This window comes from Mustela putorius, unplaced genomic scaffold (genome assembly GCF_011764305.1).
Source record: "Mustela putorius furo isolate JIRA1106 unplaced genomic scaffold, ASM1176430v1.1 tig00000460_pilon_pilon_pilon, whole genome shotgun sequence".
NCBI lineage: Eukaryota > Metazoa > Chordata > Mammalia > Carnivora > Mustelidae > Mustela > Mustela putorius.
The window spans coordinates 16,179,597-16,201,851 of NW_025421389.1; the positions used below are offsets into that span (position 1 = coordinate 16,179,597).

General features: G+C 40.1%; 2 protein-coding genes and 1 pseudogene across 2 annotated transcripts; 2 read left to right on the plus strand and 1 right to left on the minus strand.

Annotated features, from left to right (window-relative positions):
- The first annotated feature begins 595 nt into the window (after positions 1-595).
- LOC101680449 lies at positions 596-1,144 on the plus strand (annotated as a pseudogene).
- A 2,271-nt stretch (positions 1,145-3,415) lies between these two features.
- On the minus strand, positions 3,416-4,351 carry LOC101694191 (olfactory receptor 10G9-like). Its single transcript, XM_004750122.2, has one exon. It carries the CDS (start codon positions 4,349-4,351, stop codon positions 3,416-3,418), a length of 936 nt encoding a protein of 311 aa, XP_004750179.2.
- An 11,997-nt stretch (positions 4,352-16,348) lies between these two features.
- LOC101693915 (olfactory receptor 10G9-like) lies at positions 16,349-17,283 on the plus strand. The gene is given in 2 exon segments (XM_004750121.2): positions 16,349-16,583; positions 16,586-17,283. Coding segments are annotated over 2 exon segments (933 nt in total).
- The last annotated feature ends 4,972 nt before the right edge of the window (positions 17,284-22,255 follow it).

Here is a 22,255-nt window from a genome sequence, read left to right on the forward strand (position 1 = left end):
CTTCGCATTGAGCAGATGAATCCGTGAAGCTAAGCCCTTGCTGGGGTCCCACCCTGACACAGCTGCTGCTTCTCAGGGAGTTTTATGAGGGCAGTTTTCTCAGGCATTATGGATGAAGCTTTCTTTAGAAATCTGTATTTATAGTGGAAATCCTCTGATGATGATAGACTGCATCTGTATATAGTGCTGTGGTTTGTACACGTGTGTGCATGTGCTTGTGTGTACTTTGTGTGGGGAGGGTGGTTAGTGAGGAAAAGAGAGAGAGAGAGAGAGAAGTCTGGGTAAAGACTTACCCAGTTGGAAGAACATGCCAACTCTGGAAAGTTGTTGCTTCTGGTATAACTTTTCTAATTTTACCAAAAATAAAATATGCAATTTACTCCTCTTTTCTACTTGGCTGATTGGGGTACTGTGATAAGGAAGTGACCAATCCTCCTCAAAGTCCCATGAAAGTGAAAATGCCATGTAACACAAAAATGACAATTACATTTTGTGTTTTCTATCAGTTAAAATGCAGTTACCACAATATATGATCTCAGTAAATGTTGTGTTTGCTTTCTTTCCAGTAAGGACAGAGCTCCATATATGAAAAGAAATGACCAAGATGAGCATAGTGATAACATTCTTCCTCATGGGTCGTCCCCATGCATCAGCACTGGACATCTCCCTCTGAGGAATCTTCTTGGTGATTTATGTACTCACTGTGGTGGGGAACCTCCTCATCCTGCTGGTGATCAAGGTGGATTCCCACCTCCACACCCCCATGTACTACTTCCTGACCAACCTGTCCTTCATTGACATGTGGTTCTCCACCGTCACTGTGCCCAAAATGCTGATGACCTTGGCATCACCAGAAGGCAGGGCCATCTCCTTTCCCAGCTGTGTGGCCCAGCTCTACTCCTTCCACTTCCTGGGGAGCACCGAGTGTTTCCTCTACATAGTCATGTCCTATGACCACTACCTGGCCATCAGTCACCCACTCAGGTATGCCAGCATGATGAGTGGGAGGACGTGTGCCCTCCTGGCCACCAGCAGGTGGCTCAGTGGCTCTCTGCACTCTGCTGTCCAGACCACACCGACATTCTGTCTGCCCTACTGTGGGCCCAGCCAGATCCAGCTTTACTTCTGTATGATTGAATGCTGAGTAACTGTCAAATATGAGTGTGAAATAATAACATTTAGAGACATTAAAAAATGGAAAGCTTCTATCACTACAACAACCATTTCAAGTAACTTCAAAATATATAACACAGTAATAAAACTCATCCAGATATGAGCATTTGAGATATAGGAAGGAATAGAAAGTTGAAAAAATCAGAACTCTAAGCAAATCTGAATAACGATTGTATCATTAAAAATAATGTTCTGTTCTTGAGCTTAAAAAGTCATGATTTGTAACTTCTGGTTTCATCTCCAACATGTAAAGAGTTGAAATCAGTCCCTCACCTTATTAAAACAAAGCGAATTGGGATACACTGAAAATCAAGGCTTTTCTTGGACCCATCAGAGAGCTGAGGTCACAGGGCAAACTGGCCTGGGACAGTGATGTGTAATTAACATACAGCAGGCTGTCCATTGTGACCTTGCTCTTCTGTGTTGATTTTAGAATGTGGTCTACCTATGAATGGTTGTCAAACTTTGTTACTGATTTCAAATACTCTCATATCACATTGTCTCACGTATGAATATACTGCCAGCAGACAGCCTTTGGAGGAGAACTAAATAGAATTCTTCCCATGTCTCACCCACTAACAGCTCACTCCATGAGAGCCCTGTGCCTTCTGTTTCTATCAAATGATCTGAAGTGCTATCAGTAGGGCATCTGACTCCCTGACACTTGCGCACAAATTCCACAATTTTCAAAATTCTAAGATGACTTTCCATGGCCCCTGCTGACTGTGGGTGAACTAGAGGAATAGAGAGTGATAGCGAGTCTGTAAGGTTTCACCAATGTCTCCTTTGATCTAATATGTATGGCCCCTGGTCACTGTGATAATATGGGTATCCAAACATGAAAACATAAAAATAGTTTTTTATGTCCGTCAAAATAGTTTGATAATGACAACTTTGAAGAAGGATAAGACCCTTATTTATACCCATTTTGAAAATGTTCTCACATCCTGACTTTCATTCTCTCAATTGAATGAATGAATTAATGACTAAAATCTCAAAAAATATTTATTATGAATCACTCACTATCACTCAAACCACTTCTATATATTCATTTAATCCTCATAACAGTATTTTGAGAGAGGGTCATTTTTGAGATGGAAAATTGAGGTACAGGTCACAGAATTATTTCAAAACTGGTTTGAGACAATATTTGCTTTTGTTTGGGTGCAAGTATAGCATTTCCTTTTTTTCTGATTTGTAAAAGAAATGTTGAAATCCCATGAACAGGTTACTTAAAGATATTTTCATTTTTCTACCTTCCACATAGGAAACATCATTGGCCCCAGCCTGCAGTGTGGTGTTTCTGTCCCAGAACAGGTTGTAGTTTGGTACAGCTGGATTTCCAAGACCCTAAGAAGGCAGGAACAGGAACTCCCTGGGCAGACGACCAGCTGCCACCAGCTGCAGTAGAAGAATCCAGTGTTGAATGGTTTGGTGCTAACTGTGGACATCTGGTCAGATAGCATAGGAAATCAAAGTCAGAATATGTGGTGGAGATGAATGGTTACTGTCCTTCCCTTCCTCTTGATCTGCCTCACCCAGCCTGGGAAACTGCAGGACCCTGGCAAGGTGGCGGTTGTTGGCAGTTCCTGAGAGGAGCACATCAGTACCACAGCCTGTCCCAACACACCCACCTGGAGAGTTAAGGAGCTACTCAGAGCTTAGAGCTCTTTCAGTGTGGGAGCAATGAACACGGTCACGATGTGCCAGGTGGAGGGGTGGTCACACACAAACACAGATGTGATGGAGAAGGCAGTCACACAGCTGCAACCATGAATCAGTGACTCTGATATTTTCTGCTGTCCTTGGACACTATGCTTAGGAGTATAATTCCCAAGTTGTATACATAAACCTCAAGCAAAAATTTTTTTAAAAAGCATATTACAAACTTACGTAGATGACTAAAGCAACGCTGGTGTCTGAGTTCCAAGCAGAATACAGAATTTTTAAGAAGGCAAAACAATGTTATATGTCAACTGTAGCTCAACAAAATGGAACAAAAGACACAGAAAAAATTCACAGAGAAAAATTTGATAGACCAAAACTTAGCAAGTTCATCATCAATAAAATTTAATTCTGACTTTTAAAAAATTCCTCAGACAAACCTGTGAAACAAATATTTCTGAGTGGATGATTTTGGAGAACACTTAACACTGAGAACTACACATGTATATGTTGCACCTTGGTGACTGAATTATATTAGTATTTTTTTAGAAAAATGATGATATCTACTTTCCAGTGTTTATTTGCTCCGGGAATATGTTACTATGTGTATAAGCTTCCATAGAGCTTTCTTCACTTCCTTGTTCCTCAGAGTGTACACCACAGGGTTTAGAAGGGGTGTCAGCACTGTGTAGAAAACTGCCACAACCCCATCCACAGCATCCCGGGAGCCTGGCCTCAGGTAAATGAAAACACAGGGAACAAAGAAACAAAGGACCACAGTGCAGTGGGAGGCACAGGTCTGAAAGGCTCTGTGTCTCCCCTCTGAGGTGCGGATCTTCAGGATGGACCAGACGATGGACACATAGGACAGCACTATCAGGAGAAAGCATCCCAAGGCCACAACCCCAATGTTGACAAAGATCACCATCTCATTGACAGAGGTATTTGCACAGGCCAGCTTGAGGATGGGAGGGGCATCACAAAAGTAATGCTGGATCTGGCTGGGCCCACAGTAGGGCAAACGGAATGTCAGTGTGGTCTGGACAGCAGAGTGCAGAGAGCCACTGAGCCACGTGCTGGTGGCCAGGAGAGCACACGTCCTCCCTCTCATCATGCTGGCATACCTGAGTGGGTGACTGATGGCCAGGTAGCGGTCATAGGACATGACTGTGTAGAGGAAACACTCGGTGCTCCCCAGGAAGTGGAAGGAGTAGAGCTGGGTCACACAGCTGGGAAAGGAGATGGCCCTGCCTTCTGGTGATGCCAAGGTCATCAGCATTTTGGGCACAGTAACGGTGGAGAACCACATGTCAATGAAGGACAGGTTGGTCAGGAAGTAGTACATGGGGGTGTGGAGGTGGGAATCCACCTTGATCACCAGCAGGATGAGGAGGTTCCCCACCACAGTGAGTACATAAATCACCAAGAAGATTCCCAAGAGGGGAATGTCCATTGCTGGAGCATGGGGAAGACCCATGAGGAAGAACGTTGTGACGAGGCTCACGTTTGTCATTTTCCACGCCTTTTGTGTCTCTCCCTATGGGAATAGAGAGAGCACCCAGCATTTAACTGAAAAGTGAAAACCCATTTTCGTGTGTCAACTTCATCATTCCTGGCAGATAATGCAAGAGTTATACTCTACTTGCTTCATCATCATCCTCTCTTTTTCTCTCTTTTTTCTCTCTGTCTCTTGCACACCCACAAACACATGCACACACCAATGAGGCACACACAGATCTACGCAGTAGAAAGCCATAGAAATCCATTGTGTCACTTCTGGTTATGTGTCATAAATGATGGCAAATTTAGCAACACAAAACAATGCAAATTTCCATTCTTACAGTGTTTGAGTCAGGTGGTGGGTGTGATGCTCAAGGCTGAAATCAGGATGTCATCTGAGTCTGGAATTTCATCTGAGGCTTGGGACTGAGGTGTCTGGCTTTCTAGATGTTAGTAGGAATCTTCGCCCTCGGCTGTAGAGCCCACCCCCAGGTCCTAACCACCCGGCCATCTGATACCATGGCAGCTTACTGCTTCAAAGCCAGTAGAAGAATCCGTCTCCAGTTTTCTGTGACAAAGTGTGATGTAACAAAATGCATCACGAGTGATATCCCATCACAGTCTCAGGTCTTGCTCACACCCAAGGGGAGGCAATTTATCAAGGAGTGTTCATCAGAGGACAGCAATCAGGGGGTCCTCTTGGAATTCTATTTTCTCTCCAGAGTTTGTGTGGAAACTTAAAAACCAAGAATTTAATTGCTGATAGGGCTGCACACTTCAAAAGTCTACAGCACAGTTGAATAATTCTCTGGGGTCCTCATAGGTAACTCAGCAATAGTAATACCAGCTGAGACATTATAAGTTTTAAATAAGACAGTAGATGTGAAGTCCTTAATAAAGTGTCTGGCACTTGATAGCTGCTCAACTATTGATAATGAATCATACAAAATTGCCTTGTGATACAGAACCGGCTTCCAATCTGTATCTACCAATATCTATCTATCTACCAATCTACCAGAGTGGGGGAATGAGAGGGAGAATAAATTGTCTTTGTGTCATAGAAACATCTCAATTTCAAAACTAGATCTTTTTTTTAAGATTTTATTTATTTATTTGACAAACAGAGATCACAAGTAGTCAGAGAGGGAGGCGGGACGTGGGGGAAGCAGGGTCCCCACTGAGCAGAGAGCCTGACGCAGGGCTCAATCCCAAGACCCTGGTATCATGACTTGAGCCGAAGGCAGAGGCTTTAACCCACTGAACCACCCAGGTGCCCCTCAGAACTAGATCTTTGAGGAAGGGTTCATCACTGGTATTTGACTGATGTCTCGCTACAACAATCACCAGCTTATAAAGGGAGTTCCCTCAGGGGAGTTTGAGAAACTCAACGCTGTGACATGATTCCTGCAATCTTCCGTCTGATCCAGAAAATAACAAGCCTTGTACACTGTTGGCTCCATACTCCGTTTACAATAGGTTATCCTTTATGAGGTTCTAGGAACATATAATCTATACCTGTTCTCCCAAACATAATCCACTGGCAGTTTTCTAACATATAACCTTCTGTCATAAATGTCTAGATATTTAGATGATTATAGCTTTGTTAGAGACAATATCCCTCTCTCCATCTTCCACTCTCATACTCATAAATTCAGGCAATGCCCTTATAGGAGAAGACATCTCCACCAAGGATATGACTCTTATTTAAGACCTACTACCTGAGACAGGAAGAACAGAACCAACACCAGAGGAAAGGATGTTGCCAGTTTGATGTAAAGAAATGTCAAGAAAAGGCAGGCTGAATTGATTTTTAATTCAAATTAGCTTTGAGTTCAGAATTATTGTTAATTATTCCTTTTTTAATATTTTATTTATTAATTTATTTGACAGAGAGAGAGATCACAAGTAGGCAGAGAGGGGGAACAAGGCTCCCTGCTGAGCAGAGAGCCCGATGCGGGACTTGATCCCAGGTCTCCAAGACCATGACTCAAGCCAAAAGCAGAGACTTAACCCACTGAGCCACCCAGGCACCCTATTAATTATTCTTTGAGGGATGACGATGAAACTGGCTCTACAATATGCGAGAAGCCAGGATCTCTGATACCAGAAAAGCTCAGACAAAATGTTTCCCATGTCTAGACAATGTGGCTTAAGCTACATCTAAACTGTAATTTTTATGGGTGAAGGAGAGTGGGAGGTTCAGGCTTCCAGGTATGGACTGAATAAGCCATGGGAGTAAAGGCACAGCATAGGAAATAGAGTCAATGGTAATGTCACAGTGTTGTATGGCGACAGATTGTAGCTGCCCTTGTGGTAAGCAGAACATAAAGTACAGAGAAGCTGAGTCAGTATATTATATACCTGAAAATAGTGCAACAATGTATCAACTACACACAAAAAGATTTTGAAATCATATTTTTCAAGTAAGAGAATAAATAACAGAAAGAATTATCATAATCATAGCTATATGGATATCAGAATTGAAATAATGATACAAATAGGTATTTGAAATTTCTATTTTACCATTGGGATCCTATATCCAAGATATCTTTGTATTCAAATTAATTAAAATATGAGCCTTTTCATCAGGTAAATTGCAAAGTAGACTAAGATTTAACACAGGATTATCAATTATGGTGTCACTCTGTGTGTGTGTGTGTGTGTGTGTGTGTGTGTAGTGAGCAGAAAAAGACAGATGGAGACAGAGAGACTTAGTAACACACTGTAGAGGCATATCTAACAATGCCCAAGCATCTTACCTCCCAGGGGAAGTTCAAAAAGGAAAGCAGGAAGACTAAGAGAAATCTACCATTTTAAGAACTCACCTTACAGTATGTGATTCATTTTAACATAAAACTCAGCTGGTTTTTTTTCTTCCAATTTTTCACTATCATTGTCAAGGCAGTAGTTTGCAAGTTATCACTCAAAGAACAGATATATCTATGATTCTCTGGTGAGAGTGGCTCATTTCTATCCAAGGACTCAAATAGTTGAAGTTTGGGGAATGAAAGGAAGATGGCTAGATGGATAGGAGCTTAACTTGATTTGGCGACCCAGGGGAAGGACTCCTCTTGAGTCTTCAGGTTCCTTGATGAGCAGAAAAACAAGAGCAAGACACTAATGAAAGGTTTTTAATAATCATGCATAGAGGTCCCACTGTGTTTGCTTTTTGAACCCTCCTGAGAACAGTTCATGTCTTTCTGAAACTTGTATTTATACCTAAGAGGAAGGAAGAGGACCTAGTTACCCTGTTCCCTCAACAGTGATGCAGATAAACACACAGCCGCTGGCTCTCAACTTAAACTTGTCCAGAATCCATAAATGGTCACCACCTGTCCCCACTCTCCATATCAAGGCAACTCTCTCTTCCACTACCTTTTTAAGTTGAGTTTAAAATATCTAAATTCCTAAAAATTTTTGTTGCTTAGAGTTTTAGAGTGACTCTGCATAGGAAATACCTAAGGATATATAACTATTTCCCAGCTGTATACATAAAAGGTTGCATTGCCCTCATAACTTTTATGGTATTATAAGCAAGTATAAACACTTGATATATTAAAGTTGTTCTTTTTTAAAATTTATTTTTTATTTATTTTCAGCATAACAGTATTCATTATTTTTGCACCACACCCAGTGCTCCATGCAATCCGTGCCCTCTATAAAACTTTCCACCTGGTACCCCAACCTCCCACCCCCCCCCGGCCCTTCAAACCCCTCAGATTGTTTTTCAGAGTACATAGTCTCTCACAGTTCACCTCCCCTTCCAATTTCCCCCCAACTCCCTTCTCCTCTCTAACTCCCCATGTCCTCCATGCTATTTGCTATGCTCCACAAATAAGTGAAACCATATGATAATTAACCCTCTCTGCTTGACTTATTTCACTCAGCATAATCTCTTCCAGTCCTGTCCATGTTGCTACAAAAGTTGGGTATTAATTTGTAAATAAGCTTTTCATGAACAATATTGATTTCTTTGTTTTGAGGAAATAGACTTTTCTTTTTGGTTTGTCAGGAAATTTACTTATTAAGGTAACTAATTCCAGTTACTAATATCAACATCTATTGCTGACTTGGATGAAGAAGAAAGCTTCCTCGAACATAGTGTTTGTACAAATCTATGCAGTTACAGAGCCTTCTTTAGGAAAGCAATAGGACAGTAGTTGAAGTTAAGAATACATATACACTTATTCCAGTAATTCAATTCAGGAATCTATTCATGATTATAAAAGCACCAGTCATAATTGTCTTTATTCAAACATGTGCTTTGGGGAGCCTTGCTGGCTCAGTCGGATGAGCCTGTGACTCTTGACCTGGAGCCATGAGTTCAAGCCGCATGTTGGGTGTGAGATTAAAATAATATAAATAAATAAATGAGTGAATGAAGTCTGTGTTCATACATGGTTTCTAGTGACAAAACAACTGAAAAGCAAGTGAATATTGTTACAGAGAGGGTTTAAATATCCTTACAGAGAAATGGTTTAATAAATCATTGTGCTGCTACATCATGAAATATTAAGCAGTTATAACCACACCAGTTAACTCTGAGTGGCTTTTGCAGGATATTTTCAATAATGCACAGAAGTGATGTTAGCCTTGTGCCATCTTTATAAAGAAAACAATGACAATTTGTACATTGTAGGAGTATAGTTAAAAGAGAAGAAGGATAAAAATAAGATTATTAAATCTACAGTTGAGAGGTAGTATTGAAAAAAGGACAAAAAAATTTAAAGATGAGAACAGAAGTATAGCATATATGATATAAACTGATTGATTTAAATTATACACATTGTTATATGCCTAAAGAAACCAGAAAATTAAAGATTTGGATATTGATCTATTGACTTGCATTGATGTCCACAATAGGTTAAAAAAAAAAAAGTAAGCTAAACAAAAATTTACATGTCAGTGGAAACACATTTCCCCCATACACACACACACACACACACACACACACACACATACTCATGTAACAAAGCCCTAGAAAAACCAGTGAATCAAACTTGGAGGAGGAACAGGAAACAGGAACAGGCAGAATTATTGCAAAATCATGCCTAATATGTGACAACGGCCCACTGACGTTTCATGGAGGGCTCCAGTCCACAGTGGCTTACCGTCACCCCAGGCATGAACCCCTTACCACCCTGCAGGATGCTGTCACCCTGCCTTTCCAATCTCTGTGTTGTTAACCCTGTCGTGGCCATCCTCTGAATCATCCTGTCTCACATGTGCCTTTTACTGCCCTTGCTTCTAACCCAAAGTCTAAGTTGACATATTTTATTGGTCAAGTCTAGATCCCATGTCTGTGTCCCTATTTGCTGGAGGGAATGGAAAAGCATCTGATATTGCTGTTTCTACAGCAAAATGCAGCCCCAATTACAGGAAGAGGGTTTAAATGATACACAGCCAACCTGTGAACAAATAAGTATGCCAGTAAAGATCCATGGCTGAAGACGCCTGGGTAGCTCAGTTGGTTAAGCAGCTGCCTTCGGCTCAGGTCATTATCCTGGCGTCCTGGGATTGAGTCCCGCATCGGGCTCCTTGCTTGGCGGGGAGCCTGCTTCTCCCTCTGACCCTGCCTGCCACTCTGTCTGCCTGTGCTCGCTCTCATTCTCTCTCTCTCTGACAAATAAAAAAAATAAATAAGATCTTTAAAAAAAAAAAAAAGATCCATGGCTGTGCACTGCAATGACTGCACACCATCTGCATACATCCTTCCCTGCCTACTTACACACACACGATGTCGGCACCAACTACAGCATGACTGTAGTCCTCACGTCACTCCCTTCACACATGGAGCTGTTCTGAAAAATCACCATTTATTCCACCCATATCCAACACTATCATTGGTTCTGAGGCAAGTCGAGTTCAACATCGTGTGCCCTATGGACAAAACAGTAAAATTACCATGAACACATCCTAGATATAATAATGGACTGAATGGGGGGAGTAAAATAAAACATGGAAACACACACATACCAAAGCAATGTAGAAATACATGTCGAAGGTACAAGACTTATTTTGCAACTGGTTATGAGGGAATTGCTGACATTAAGGACTTGTCTTCTTCCACACATTGTCTCATCAGGACGCTCAGCATGTCAGTGTCGTCGATGGGATGAATCACAACATTGTTTCTGCAAGACAAAACACTTAACTGATCTTGCTAATTTATGCTGCACTCTTATGATTAATTTTTACATCTAGATGTAGTTATATGCAGGAATTCTCATAGAATTACCTGGATTCACTGACTGGGTAAGAAAGAGGGCAGAGTAGAAAAATTACTGCCTTGTATGTTAGTGCAAGTATTTTTTCAGCAGGAGGATAAAAACCTGCAATTTGACAGTTTTGTGCTGTATGACAGCCAGATACTTTTCATCACATAATGTGCCAATGAAATGAAATTTTGGAGAGCAACCCCCCAACCATGGAAGTAGGGACACCAGGGGAAGTCAAGTCCTTTACCCTATGTCAGTCTGTCACATAAATCTTTTGAACTACTTATTTGGTATTTCAGGAATAAATGAAATAAAAAGAAACTTGAGCACAGTATGAGCTGACATTGCTGAACATTGTCAAATTAGACCAGATTTGTGGACTAACCTAACTCACCACAAGGCAACTAGATGACCGGAAATATCACCGAGGTGGCAGTTTTTTTCTGTAGGCTCGACTCCCACAATGCAGTTCACATATGAATTTCTAGGGCATGGGCTATGTTCTCTTTCCCACACACCAGCTCCTAATTAGCATGATGTCACCAGTATAGTCAACACATAATACCCTGTGTGTTCATGGGTCGGCAAGTCACTACAGCTAAATCGTTACACAAAAATAGTGATCCAAAATTGTACCTGTCACATATGTGATAAAAATTAGCTTTGAATAAATAAAATCATGTTGTAGAAAAATTCTCTTTAAAAGATAAATATTCCTGGCGATTCACAGACCTGTACCCCTGGGACTAATAATATGTTATATGTTAATAATAAATAAATAAATAGTTAAATAAAAGACAAATATTTCATTGTTTTTTATGAATGAGTAATATATATATATCACATCTTTTTCTATTCATCAGTCAATGGACATTTGGGCTTTTTCCATAATTTAGTTATTTTTGATAATGCTATTAGAAACATCAGGGTACATGTTCCCCTTTGAATCAGTATTTTTATATCCTTTGGGTAGCACAATTGCTGGATCATAAGGTAATGGGGATTGAGGAGGGCACTTGTGATGAGCACTGGGTGTTGTATGTAGGTGTTGAATCACTAAATTGCACACCTGGAGCTATTACACTGTACATTAACTAACTGAAATTTAGATAAACACTTAAAAAGACACAAAAAGAATTGAGTAGAAATACTTCATTTTCATTTGGTCAAATTATCAAAAACATTCTAAAGACAGAGAAAGGGTAAGTTATGCATTGAGAGAAAATGCTTACTATGCATAAACTAAAGAGAAAATAGAAAGTATTAGTTGCAGTATGGAAAAATAAATAAATCAAAAAGTAAAAAGAAATAAATATAATAGGCAAAAGTCAGATAATAGAGTTTTCAGAGAAATGGAAAGCCAGAAATGTTGAAAAAGCAAAAAAAATTATGCTCAACCTCTTTGGAAATCATGGAAATGCATATTAAAACTACAATAATAGGAATGTCTGGGTAGCTCAGTCGGTTAAGCATCCAACTCTTGATTTTTGCTTAGGTCATGATCTCAGGGTCATGAGATCAAGACCCTCGTCAGGATCCATGGTCAGTGTGGAGTCTGCTTGAGATTCTCTCTCTCCCTCTGCCTCTACCTCTCCTTCCTACTCTCTCTCTTTCTCAAGTAGATAAATAAATCTTTTTTTAAAAAAAAACCTACAATAATACATAAATTTATGCTTTGAAGATTGGAGAAAAATGTGTCATCTGTAAATATACAAAGTCTTCGCAAGAATGGGGACTACAAGGACTCTCTTGTGCTTTTAGCTAATGTGAACATTGGTGCAAACACTAGATCTCCAATACAGTTATAGATCTGCATATTCAGTAACTACTCTCATATTGCTTTCCTAAAGAAGGCGCTGTAACTTTACAGATTTGTACCAACACTATGTGGGAGAAAGCACTGTTACCTCAAAACAAAGAAATAAATACTGTTTGTGAAAAGCTTATTTGCAAATTAAGAATGACTTTGCTATATCATGTGTTTACCCTTGCTTATAAGACTATAAAAGTTATGAGAGCAATGCAACCTACTATATATACAGCTGGGAAATAGTTATATATCCTTAGACATTTCCTTCAGCAAAGTCACTCTGAAACTCTAAACAATGGGTGCCTGGGTGGCTTAATTGGTTGGGCAACTGCCTTCAGTTCAGATCATGATCCCAGAGTCCCGGGATTGAGTTCCCCATCAGGCTCCAGTCCCACATCCCCACATCAGGCTCCCAGCTCCATGGGGAGTCTGCTGCCCACTCAGACTTTCTCCCCTCTCAAGCTCTCTCTCTCTCAAATAAATAAATAAATAAAGTCTTTAAAAAAAAAAACTCTAGGGACACCTGGGTGGCTTAGTTGGTTAAGCAGCTGCCTTCGGCTCAGGTCATGATCCCAGCGTCCTGGGATCGAGTCCCACATCGGGCTCCTGCTCAGCAGGGAGCCTGCTTCTCCCTCTGCCTCTGCCTGCCATTTCTGTCTGCCTGTGCTCGCTCTCTCTCTCCCTCTCTCTGACCAAAAAAAAAAAAAAAAAAAAAAAAAAAAAAAAAGCTCTAAACAAAGTTTCTTAGGAATTTAGATGGTTTTAACACAGCTTAAAAAGGTGTTGGAAAAGAGAGTTGCATTGAGATGTAGCGTGGAGACAGGTGGTGACTGTTTATGGATTCTGGACAAGTTTAAGTTGAGAGCCAACAGTTTTGTGTTTATCTGAATCACTGTTGAGGGAAAAGGGAGCTGGGTCCTTCTTCCTTCCTCTTAGGTGTAAATACAAGTTTCAGAGAGACATGAACTCCTCTCAGGAAGGTTCAAAAAGCAAACACAGTGGGACATCTGTGCATGATTATTAAAAACCTTTCATGAGTCTCTTCTTGTTGTTTTTATGCTCATCAAGGAACCTGAAGACTCAAGAGGAATCTATCCCCTGAGACACTACATCAAGTTAAGCTCCTATCCATCTGGCTGAGTGTGTTCTATTCCCTGGACTTCAGCTAGTTGGGTCTTTGACTAGAAAAGAGCCACTCTCACCAAAGAACCACAGGTAACTGTTCTTTGAGTAATAACGTGCAAACTACTGCCTCGACATAAATAGTGAAAAATTGGAGGAAAAAAATACAGATGAGTTTTATAATGAAATGAATCACATACTGTAGGTGAGTTCTTAAAAATGGTAGATTTTTCTTAGTCTTCCTGCTTTCCCTCTTCAACTTCCACTGAGAGGTAAGATGCTTGGGCATTGTTAGACATCGTTTTACATTGGGTTATCAAGTCTCAGGTTGTTACTATCTCTGTCTATGTCTCTGTATCCCATCTCTGTCTGTCTGCCTATTTCTCTCTCTCTTTACACACACACACACACACACACACACACAAACACACACAATTATTAATTAAAAGCCTACAAAGAAGCACAAAATTGTTACAACATGGACAAACAAATGAAATGTTGACACCTCTAATTGATAAATCTTAGTCTACTTTGCAATTCACCTGATGAAAAGGTTCATATTTCATCTAATGTGAATATGAAGATGTCTTGGATATGGGATCCCACTGGTAAAGTAGAAACTTCAGATACATTTGTACCAGTTTTTGAATTCTGATATCCATATAGGTGATTATGATAATTTTTCCTCTGTTATTTATTCTCCTATTGAAAAAATATAGCTTAACATTTTGTGTGTGTGCTTGTATGTTTGACACACAACGTCACACAATTTTCAGGTGTACGACATACTAATTGACATTCTCTGTAGTCTATGCTCTGCTCACCACAGGTGCAGCCACCATCTGTCACTATACAATACCATTGACTGTATTTCCTATGCTGGGCCTTCATTCCCATGGCTTATTCATTGCATACCTGGAAGCCTGAACCTCCCACTCTCCATCCATGAAAATTACAGCTTAGATGTAGCGTAAGCCACATTGTCTAGACACGGGATACATTTTGTCTAAGCTTTGCTGGGATCAGCGATCCTGGCTTCTGTCATATTGTGGAGCCAGTTTCACAGTTTTCCTCAAAGAATAATTAATAATGATCATGAACTGAACATGAATTTGGGCTGAATTTTAAAAATATCAATTCTGTCTCAATTTTCATTGTGTAGAATCCCAACTTTTCTTGACATCAAGCTGACAACATCCTTTCCTCTGGTGTTGGTTCTGTTCTTCCTGTCTCAGGTAGTAGGTCTTAAATAAGAGCCATATCCTTGGTGGAGATGTCTTCTCCTATAAGGGCATTGCCTGAACTTATGAGTATGAGAGTGGAAGATGGAGGGAGGGATATTATCTCTAACAAAGCCAAATTAGCCTAAATATCTAGGTATTTAGGATAGAAAGATATATGTTAGAAAACTTCCAGTGGATTGTGTTTTGGAGAACAGATATAAATTTTATGTTCTTAGAGCCTCACAAAATCCATTATGTAAGCATACATTGTAAGTCTAGTGTAAGAGAGGCAAGGAGACAGCAGTGTACAAGATTGGTATTCTGAATGAAATGGAAGGTAGCTGGTCTCATATCCTAGAGGTGAGTTTCTCACCTTCTCTGAGGGAAATCCCTTTATAAGCCGGTGATGGCTGTAGTGAGATACCAGTCAAATACCAGTGAGGAAGCCTTCCTCAAAGATCTAGTTTTGAAACTAAGAAGTCTCTACAACACAAAGAGAATTTATTCTTCCATTCATTCCCCCTCTCTGTTGATAGGTAGGTAGATAGATAGATGATAGATAGATACATAGGCGACTCTCTATCAGAAGGCAACAGTTTTGTATGATTCACTACAATTTCTTGTGAAGTTCTCAACTGTCAGATACTTTATTATAGACTTCACAACTATTACCTTATGTAGTTTTTATCTCCTAGCTGAGAATACTACTATAAAGTTACATATGAGGACCCCAAGGAATTATTCAGGTGTACCAAAGACTTTTGAAGTGTGCATTGCTATCAGCAATTAAATACTTGGTTCTTTAAATTTCTCCATGAATTCTGGAGAGAAAATAGAATTCCAAGAGGTCCCCCTGATTGCTGCCCCCTGGTGTACACTCCCTGCTAAATAGTCTCTCCTTTATGTGGGTGAGATCCAGCATTACTTCTGTGATGAGACCATGATGAGATATCACTTATGATACATTCTTACATTACACTTCATCACAGCAAACTGGAGACAGATTCTCCTACCAGCTTTATAAAATTAAGCCGCCATGTTATCAGATGGCCGGGTGGTTAGGACACAAGGGTGGGCTCAAAAGCGAAGAGGAATGATCCCTGCTAACAGCCAGCAAGAAAGACAGATACCTCAGTCCTAAAGCTGCAAGGAACTGAATTCTGCCAACAATCTCCATGGGCTTGGAAGAGAAACCCAAGCTTCAGATGAGATTCCAGACTTAGCTGACATCCTGATTTCAACCTTGAGCAAAACATCCAGCTCACCTGACTCAAACACTGTAAGAATGGAAATTTGAATGGTTTGTAAGCAGCTAAGTGTGTGGTCATTTATGATATATTACTAGAGATTAATACAATGGATTTCTATGACTTTCTTCTACATGTATCTATCTGTGCTTCTGTTTGTGCATGCATGTGTATCTGTGTGGGCAAGAGAAAGAGAGAGAGAGGAAGAGAGAAGATGATGATGAAATCATTCTATCATCTTTAGCAAATAAGTTTCATAAGAAGCAAAATTTAGTTTAGCTCTAGAACTATCTACCATGGATGATGAAGTTGACACATGAAAATGGGTTTTCAGTTTTCAATTAAATGCTCTCTCTATTCCTATAGGGAGAGATACCAAAGGCATGGAAAATGACAAACGTGAGCCTCGTCAAAACGTTCTTCCTCATGGGCCTTCCCCACGCTCCAGCAATGGACATTCCCCTCTTGGGAATCTTCTTAGTGATTTATGTACTCACTGTGGTGGGGAACCTCCTTATCCTGCTGGTGATCAAGGTGGATTCCCACCTCCACACCCCAATGTACTACTTCCTGACCAACCTGTCCTTCATTGACATGTGGTTCTCTACCGTCACTGTGCCCAAAATGTGATGACCTTGGGATCACCAGGAGGCAGAGCCATCTCCTTTCCCAGCTGTGTGGCCCAGCTCTACTCCTTCCACTTCCTGGGGAGCACCGAGTGTTTCCTCTACACAGTCATGTCCTATGACCGCTACCTGGCCATCAGTCACCCACTCAGGTATGCCAGCATGATGAGTGGGAGGACGTGTGCGCTCCTGGCCACCAGCACGTGGCTCAGTGGCGCTCTGCACTCTGCTGTCCAGACCACACTGACATTCCGTCTGCCCTACTGTGGGCCCAGCCAGATCCAGCATTACTTCTGTGATGGACCTCCCATCCTCAAGCTGGCCTGTGCAGACACCTCTGTCAATGAGATGGTGATCTTTGTCAACATCGGGGTAGTGGCCTCGGGCTGCTTTCTCCTGATAGTGCTGTCCTATGTGTCCATCGTCTGGTCCATCCTGAAGATCCGCACCTCAGAGGGGAGACACAGAGCCTTTCAGACCTGCGCGTCCCACTGCATTGTGGTCCTTTGTTTCTTTGTTCCCTGTGTTTTCATTTACCTGAGGCCAGGCTCCCGGGATGCTGTGGATGGGGTTGTGGCAGTTTTCTACACGGTGCTGACACCCCTTCTAAACCCTGTGGTGTACACTCTGAGGAACAAGGAAGTGAAGAAAGCTCTATGGAAGCTTATACACATAGTAACATATTCCCGGAGCAAATAAACACTGGAAAGTAGATATCATCATTTTTCTAAAAAAATACTAATACAATTCAGTCACCAAGGTGCAACATATACATGTGTAGTTCTCAGTGTTAAGTGTTCTCCAAAATCATCCACTCAGAAATATTTGTTTCACAGGTTTGTCTGAGGAATTTTTTAAAAGTCAGAATTAAATTTTATTGATGATGAACTTGCTAAGTTTTGGTCTATCAAATTTTTCTCTGTGAATTTTTTCTGTGTCTTTTGTTCCATTTTGTTGAGCTACAGTTGACATATAACATTGTTTTGCCTTCTTAAAAATTCTGTATTCTGCTTGGAACTCAGACACCAGCGTTGCTTTAGTCATCTACGTAAGTTTGTAATATGCTTTTTAAAAAAATTTTTGCTTGAGGTTTATGTATACAACTTGGGAATTATACTCCTAAGCATAGTGTCCAAGGACAGCAGAAAATATCAGAGTCACTGATTCATGGTTGCAGCTGTGTGACTGCCTTCTCCATCACATCTGTGTTTGTGTGTGACCACCCCTCACCTGGCACATCGTGACCGTGTTCATTGCTCCCACACTGAAAGAGCTCTAAGCTCTGAGTAGCTCCTTAACTCTCCAGGTGGGTGTGTTGGGACAGGCTGTGGTACTGACGTGCTCCTCTCAGGAACTGCCAACAACCGCCACCTTGCCAGGGTCCTGCAGTTTCCCAGGCTGGGTGAGGCAGATCAAGAGGAAGGGAAGGACAGTAACCATTCATCTCCACCACATATTCTGACTTTGATTTCCTATGCTATCTGACCAGATGTCCACAGTTAGCACCAAACCATTCAACACTGGATTCTTCTACTGCAGCTGGTGGCAGCTGGTCGTCTGCTCAGGGAGTTCCTGTTACTGCCTTCTTAGGGTCTTGGAAATCCAGCTGTACCAAATTACAACCTGGTCTAGGACAGGAACACCCACATTACAAGCTGGGGCCAATGCTATTTCCTATGTAGAAGGTAGAAAAATGAAAATATCTTTAAGTAACCTGTTCATGGGATTACAACATTTCTTTTACAAATCAGAAAAAAAAAAACCTGGAAAGGACAAAACCCTCTGAAAATACCTATTTAATGCTACATGGCCCACACTTGTGGGCATCCACATATTATGGGTGATATGCTATACTTGCACCCAAACAAAAGCAAATATTGGCTCAATATTTGGAAATAATTCTATGACCTACACCTCAATTTTCCATCTCAAAAATGCCCCTCTCTCAAAACACTGTTATGAGGATTAAATGAGTGTATAGAAGTGGTTTAAGTGACAGTGATTTATAATAATTCTTTTTTAAAGATTTTATTCATTCATTCATTCATTCATTCATTCATTTGAGAGTGAAAGACAAAGCCAGAGCAGGGCAGGGAGGGGCAAGGAGAGGGAGAAACAGAGTCTCCACTGAGCCAGGAGCCCAACATAGGGCTCCAGCCCAGGACCCTGAGACCATGACTCAAGCCAAAGGCAGATGATTAACTAACTGAGTCACCAGGCACCCCAGTACATTCCCAATTAGAGATCTAAAGTTTAAACCTGGGGCCACCAGTCAGATAGCCTCATTCTCAGAATCATTCTCTTCACAAATTCTGTCAATGACTCCCAGCCACCAAAATAATATTTTTGAAGATACATGAATGTTGATTTCTTTAAATCACCTTCTAGATAATAAATCTAGCTAATTATGGACAATGTAATCATTCTGATTCATTAACTATTTTCATAAATTTGCTACCCCTATATTTACTAGCCTTCAAGGAATTTATAGGAAAGTATCTGAAACATTAAAATTATAATGAATTAAGTTTTTCTAGAATAATTCAGAGGCAAACACAGTAAACATTATTGAGCTGAGGATAAATGCTAGACATTTTGTAAATTAATTATTATAAGAACGCTATAAGATAGGTTCTGCTACTATAAAAAAAATAAAAAAGAAAATGATGGCAGCTTAGATAACTTGATAAAGTCACACACTAGTAAGGAATATAGTCAAGGTTTAATTTCAGGCTATCTGGTACCAAAGCTCATGGTGGCAAATTCTACTGCACATTACAATCACTAATTTCGGGAACTTTCTATTTGGGGGAGAGCAGAGTCATATCAATGAACATCAGTAATTATTGGAATAACAAAACACAGATCTTTGAATAGTTACGTGTATTTTATACCTGAAATGTAAGTTTTGTTGGAAACCACATTTCCCCCATAGACCAGGAAAAGCATATGATCTACTCTACCTCCACCTAAGTGAAATTGCAAATGTGTCATGTGTTCCACATGAAGGTATGGATTCCTTTGGGAAAAATACTGTCTTAGCCCCTTAGTCTCCATCTACATCAATCTGGTCTTATTTCTTTAGAATATTCTCCCTGCTCCTGACCCTTCTATTTCCAAACATTTACTTTTTGAGGGACCTGACTTCTGATTCACACTCAACGTATTAGATGTCATTGCTAAACAGATGCCACCTCTTTCTCTCAATGCTGTCCCTACCTTCTTTGTTCAAGTCCCTGGTAACTTGAGTTTTTTCGATGCTTCCATTTGGAGATAAAGCTATCACATCAAACTTCCTATGTCTATACCAAAATCCTTTTTTCCTTTTTCTTCAACATTTGTCTCTCTGTAGTATGATTGACTCAACGAAAGTAACCCTGACACTTGGAAGGCCTTCCCATAGTCTCTGTTCATACATTTCTTCTTCATGCAATTGGGAAGGGGGTAAGAGAAGAAATAGAGAAGGAAGACAGAGGTAGGATGGCATGAAGAAATTTCAGAAAATAAAGAACAATGTTGAATAATTTTAAAATTTTAATAATGAATCCTTTGCATTTTAAAATAACAATTGGAACACCTTCTTTTGTAAATACTTCATTGTGTTGTTAGTATGCTCCAAGAGCTGTTAGTACTGCTTCCAAAAGAGGAAAATAAAAAAGAATAAAATACAGGAGAATTGGTGTCTACATTCCACATGGGGACCAATGAAATGTGAGCAAATGTCTCACCACATCGTGTCACAGTTTGATGTATTCTCCTGGGTTTCTCCTCAAAATAGCAGCTCTGGAGTACTGACCTTCTCTAATGAGGCTCTTAATGACTGGTACCATTTCACTGAATTTTGAAAATGTTGTTTGGTAGAAGCATGATGTGTCTGATGGATTCATTGAAGCTATATTTTCTGAGTTCACTAGTGGTTGAAAACCATCTATGTTATAGATGTCATAGCTGAATTATAAGAAGTAATTAACTAATAGAAAAAATCAGGCTCAAATTATGAATGAATAGGTGACTCTTATAATGATCCCAGTGTTGATACTGGTTCATTCGCTCATACTTTCTCAAAAAATTAATCAGTGCAGTAATTCCTTCAACAATTTAAATTAGGTGACACCTATATTTAAGGCACAGGAAATAAAGGGCATCAAGACAGTATCTATGCTCCAGAACTCCAGAGTTCAATGAGAAACACACAAGTACACAAGTGAATCTTACAGTGTCCTACTGTACATATGGAGTACTACAGTAAAGGACGTGATATCTAACACAGATTAAGTAGTAGAGTGAATTTCCACCTGGAAAATACCATATCCAGATAACAAACGCTTGCTTCAATGACATAACTCATAATAAATAATTAGTACATATAAAATATGAATAACATAAAGACGATTTCAGTCTATGTGTTTTGGGGTCTGCTCCAAATTTACAGAGCTTCTGTTTTCCAGGCCAAATCATAATGCATATTGAATCTTTTCATTCTAACAAGAAGAAAACTTGGACACAAGAGACTAAACCCAGGGCATTTCACATTTCTTTTTATTGTCTGAAAATCTCTGTATCCTGACCAGGCATACATGTGGGCCAGCATCTTCCCCCACCCAACCACAGGAAAGGTGTAATGCCACAAGAAGGTATAATGCCACCATGTCCTCCAGGAAGACGTGAGGAAGTATTAGGTGGGCTGCACGAAGTCTGACTAAGGTCTAACTCAAATGTTTGCAGTGTGACCCTATTTTTCTCGCTGTGGGCAAAATTAAGACAAAGCCATATCTCTTTGGTAGAATAGGGGGACATTATCAAAATAGATATAAATAAGAGTATATCCTTCTTCAAAGTTATCACTATCAAATTATTTTCAGGGCCCTTGCTTCCATGTTTGGATGCCCATATTATCACAGTGACCAGGGGGCATACATATTAGATCAAAGGAGACATTGGTGAAACCCTACAGATTCGTTATCACTCTATTCCTCCAGCTCACCCACAGTCAGCAGGGGCTAGGGAAAGCCATAGTAGAATCTTGAAAATAGTGAAATTTGTGCAGCAAATGACAGGGGGTCAGATGCCCTACTGATTGCCCTTCAGATCATTTGATAGAAACAGAAAACACAGGGCTCTCACGGAGTGAGCTATTAGTGGGTGAGACATGGGAGGAATTCTATTTAGTTCTCCTCCAAAGCTGCCGGTTGGCTGTATATTCACACATGTGAAAACAAGATATGAGGGTATTGAAATCAGTAACAAAGTGTGACAAAATATGTATAGGTGGACGATATTCTAAAATCAACACAGAAGAGCAAAGTCACAATGGGCAGCCTGCTGTATGTTAATTACACATCCTTGTAAAGCCTTGATTTTCAGTGTGCCCTAGTCTGCCTTGTTCTAAGAAGGCAAGGACAGCTTCCAACTCTTTACATATTGGAGATGAAACCAGAAGTCACAAATCATGACTTTTTAAGCTCAAGAACTGAGCATTATTTTTACATGATACGGTAGTTATTCAGATTTGCTAATACGTATGATTTTTTTTTAACTTTATATTCCTTCTTATATCGCAAATGCTCATTTCAGGATAAGTTTTATTATTGTGTTGTGTATTTTGAAGTTAGTTGGTATGATTATAGTAGTGCTAGAAACTCTTCATTTTTAATGTCTCTAAATGTTACTA